We start from the raw sequence: 4819 nt of genomic DNA, 5'->3' as shown, positions 1-4819 counted from the left end.
ATGGATGGATAGATAGATAGATAGATAGATAGATAGATAGATAGATAGATAGATAGATGGATAGATAGATACATAGATAGATAGATGGATAGATAGATAGATAGATGGATAATAGATAGATAGATAGATAGATAGATAGACAGACAGACAGAGATAGAGAGATAGATAGATAGATGGACAGACAGACAGACAGACAGAGAGGAAGACAGACAGATGTAAGTATTGATTCCAGTATTGATCCAAGTATTGATCTCAGTTGCATTGTGTATTGTCCATTGTACGATCACCTCCCTCCCCTCCTGCCAGCAGTACATACAGGACATACTGTATCACAATCATCCAGTGTGGTGTTAATAGAGCAGTTTGATGAATTGGTAAATAAATAATGGGTGCACAGATAAAGCATGGAAGCAGCAGAGGGGTGGACAGTATAAGGAGGATATGCTGTGTAATAAAACACCTGTTCCATGACTCTCACACAACACATTGCTGTGGCTGCCGCTGCTGTTTCTCTTGCATGTTGGGACGGTATGCCAAGGGAAAGCAGAATCAGCATATTCTGTATAGGAAATTGGGATTAATTGTAAACAGAGCTGCACGCTGTCCTCGGCGGATCTCTTTCCAGGGCTGGCGGATTCAGTTTACCACACTTCAACAAAAATAATCTTAGCACGCTTCCAGTTTCCTAAGTGCTTTGCATTGTACAGCTTTGGCCAGGAAAGCGGAACTCAATGCTAGCAACACCAGGGCCTGGAAGGGACGGGGACCTTGGGGACACCAGACTCTTCTCTGCGGGGTGCTAACGCATGCTTAGGTCTGGCAAATGGCATAGATTGTCAGCTCTGTTGGGCAGGGTCCTCTCCTCTTCCTGTGTCATTGTTTGTACTTGTCTACTATACAAGTTTGTTACCTACAGCCACTATTTATTGTACAGCGCTGCGTAATATGTTGGTGCTTTAAATAATACTTAATAATAATAGGTCAGCTCACCCATAAGTGATATTCAAGCTATGGGTGCCTGCATAGGATCCCTCAGCTGACCCAATGACATAATCTCTGGAGTCATCTCCCATTTCTAGAGTCTTACTCCTGCTGCAGAAGTCTCTGTATTATAGAATATATAGGAAAGAAAGGGGAGGGGGTGAGAAAGGCCTGGCAGTAAGGACAGACCTGGGAATTCTTGCACTGATATCTCACCTCCAGGCACAGAAGATGCTGCTAAGCAATTTACTTATCAGTTTTTATTGCAAGCTTTGCCATATGCAGTCTGAAGTCAGATATGCAAGCATGGGTTGGTTGCCTTACAATCTGATCCCTGATTAGAATATAGACATGTGCGCTTGTATAACATAAACATGCGTCTCTGTGCTCCCAGCAGGCAATCTTATCACCAGGCAGGGAACATCTAACTCGTCCAATCAACTTTTCCTTTAAAACTTCTAAATTAAGATGCAAAACTTTCCCCTATTTATAAAGCAGTGAATCTGACATTCCCTCAAACATTTCCTGGTGGAAATCAATTACTGCCATTGAAACACATGGAGGATTCCCATGAAGGAATGTTTCAGTAAATATTTTATTCCCTGTTTTTAACAGAACCCATAGTATTTCCCCCAATTAATTTATGTGACACTTTGCCATAGATCAGCCGCAATCTAATCTGTGATCGATGACCTGTTGGATGCCCAGTACTGCCTTCATTTTCATGTGAAACATTGTTACATTTTATTAAGATTTTATATCTTTGTGATGGATGCAGATTTACCAATGGTGGATCCACATCCAATTCATTGAAAATTACAACCAATCGGATGCATTGCCTCCCTACATTTAGTTTGCTGCAGGTGCAAGGATTGCAGAGTTTTAGACTGTCAGCTCTATGGGTCAGGGACTCCTGCAGAAGTTTTCATTGATGGGTTGCAATGGAATTAGCAAGCAAGGCACCTGCAGGGTGATCACATTTATTCTATAACATCAAATTTTCTGTCTTTTTCCTACTTTTACTCTTTTTTTCTATGACATCAGATTTTTTTTGTATCAAAAATGTTTTTTTAAGGATAGCTTTAAAATTTCTTCTTCCCTGGAGAGATTTACTTCTCAATAAGCCCCGCTGACTACTCTTTACAATGATGGAAATACTAACATATTAGGTTGTCACCAGAAGAGAGAAGTCTATAGGGACTGTAAAGGGATTTCCCCTCACTTTGGAATGATTTTGGTCTACAATGCAAGAACTGAAGGGAAATATTCCCAATGAGACCCAGATGGCAAAAAATAAAAAATCAGCAGGGGATTTTAACTATTCCCTAATCTATGCAAAATTAAAAAAAAAGTTCTGTCCATCCCTACACTTTTATAGTCACTGAGCCACCTTCTGTGCCCATTCTCATTCAATCAGGGCAATAAAATCATATACCCCACGCTGGGCTATAGACATCACAGGAAGAACAATAGACAGAAGAAAGGACAACTTCAATAAAAGTAATACAAAACTGAGAAATAAAACTTACAGCCAGTTGCTAGCATTTGCAGAGAATACAGCTAATATGATCATCAAAAGGGACCTGAGGAAGTATTCAGGGGTCATCCTGAGGATCTGGGGGGTAAAATGATCTCCAATAACAGAGAATGATGAACAGGTTGTAGTTCCTTAGTGATGTCTGCTTCTTTTAGTGTACAGATCCCAGGGGGTAAAAAAAAAAGTGATCAGGGATGGTTCCAGTCTTCTCTTGCAGCTTGATTACAGCTATCCCGACTTTTTTTTTAAGGGTAGTGAAGGGTGTCTTTGCAGAGGGTGGCAGGTAGCTGATGACCCCCCAACTTGGTGCCAACTCTGGACCTGGGCTCAGGAATTTTATATCGGGACCGCAGGTGGCACGCGGCACAGCGACCTCTAGCGGGTGGCAGCGGTGGCGGCAGCAGAGGCAGCGAAGCGTGTCCCAGTCCTAGCAGTGCCTGGGTCAGACTCCGAATGTCAGCTCAGCTGGAGGAATCCCGGGGATGAGAGCAACAAGCAGAGGGGGGAGGAGAAGAGGGCCGGTCCTGGATGGTGATACCCAGGCGGGGTTACACAGACACCCCCTCTCAGGGCGGGACAGGGCAGAAGAAATGCATTCATTCATTGCTGTGCCAGTGTGTGCGGTCATTGCAGCGGGCAGGGCCCATCAGAGCTGGCACTGTGCTCAGCAGACACCTGGCAGGGCTCTCAGGAGGGCATCCCATGTGTACACCGAATATTTCACATTATTTCTTATATACAGGATCACATTGCTGCTCAGCTTGTCTTATCAAGGAAAAAAATATTAATATTATTAATAATAAACAGGATTTATATAGCGCCAACATATTACGCAGCGCTGTACATTAAATAGGGGTAGCAAATGACAAATACAGACAGTGACACAAGAGGAGGAGAGGACCCTTCCCTGATAAGCTTACAATCTAGAGGAGATATATACCTTCAAAATGATTTACAATCAAAAGAAGATAAATCTGCCCCTGCATTTTCCTTTTTTTAACTGATGCAGAGATTTCTCTAAAAAAAAATATGCAACTGGTGGTGGATCTTGCCTGATAACCTCGCTGAAAAAAAAAAGTTTAGAGCGCTTTTAATACTAGTTATCTATAAAAAGAAATGGAGATATTAAAGAAAGAAAAACTAGCAAATTTTAAAGTTTTGTACCTTTGCAATAAGTTGCTCCCTCCATTAACCTCCTGGGCGGTTTATTTCCATCTTATTTCTGTAATTTATTACATTGTCTTTCATGAAAATGTATTTTACAGCATAATATGAGTATAATAAAGTTTGAAACACAAAATCATGGCAAAATAATAAATTAATTAAAAAATAAATACATTTAATAAGAAACTTTGCCATGTTTTTGTGTTTCAAACTTTATTATACTCATGCTATTATATTATATTGTGAAATAAATGTACTGCATTTAGACATATAAATCCAGTGTATTGCATTTATTGCAGGAATTTTGTATTGAATGCAATAAAATATAATATGAAATTCCCGCCGCACCGCTAGTGGCAGCCGAACACGCCAACGTCACCAGGAACTCCCGGGGAACGCCAGCGCACTCACAGGGGGACAGACTGAAGGAAGAGGATGCGGCCAGAGGATATCTGACGGGCAGGACCCTGGAGGACGCTGGTGGGACCAAGTAAGTCTTTATTTATTGTTTTTTTAGCTACCCCGAGTGTGGCTCGGGGTTACCTATGGTCTCCTCTGGACAAAAAGCAGTTAATCTTTTTTTTTTTTTTTTTTTTGCAGTGGGGTTCAAAAATGTGTTTGCCTGTAATTTAGCTGTGGGTGATGTCACTACTTTTGGGTTCTGGGAAAAATAAGGAGCCCTAATCCAAGTGGGCAGCACGGTGGCTCAGTGGTTAGCACTCTGGCTTTTGCAGCGCTGGGTCCCAGGTTTGAATCTCAGCCAGGACACCATCTGCATGGAGTTTGCTGGTTCTCCACGTGTCTGTGTGAGTTTCTTCTGGGTGCTCCGGTTTCCTCCAACATTCCAAACACATGCAGTTAGGTTAATTGGCTACCACCCAAAATTGACCATAGATTATAATAAAGACATATGTCTATGGTAGGGACATTAGATTGTGAGGCTCCTTTGAGGAACAGCTAGTAACATGACTATGGACTTTGTACAGCGCTGTGTAATATGATGGTGCTATATAAATACTGTGTAATAATAGGCGTATCTGGGGTGCCTTTTAAAATGAGCAGCATATGATGTGTTCATGTAAATGATTCTAGGTAAAAGACGTGTTTTAAAGGTTGCTGCACCAGTGTGAACAATTT

General features: G+C 41.5%; 1 protein-coding gene across 1 annotated transcript in view; it reads right to left on the bottom strand.

Moving 5' to 3' along the window:
- Nucleotides 1–2956, bottom strand: part of WNT4 (Wnt family member 4) — a 40024-nt gene extending 37068 nt beyond the window's left edge. The window contains exon 1 of the mRNA XM_072425804.1: nt 2511–2956. Coding sequence (XP_072281905.1) covers nt 2511–2587 — 77 coding nt within the window. The 5' untranslated portion in view covers nt 2588–2956. The remainder of the gene's footprint in view (nt 1–2510) is intronic.
- Between the last annotated feature and the right edge of the window lie 1863 nt (nt 2957–4819).

Source organism: Pyxicephalus adspersus, chromosome 11, assembly GCF_032062135.1.
Source record: "Pyxicephalus adspersus chromosome 11, UCB_Pads_2.0, whole genome shotgun sequence".
NCBI lineage: Eukaryota > Metazoa > Chordata > Amphibia > Anura > Pyxicephalidae > Pyxicephalus > Pyxicephalus adspersus.
This window is presented reverse-complemented; position numbering and strand designations above follow the sequence as displayed.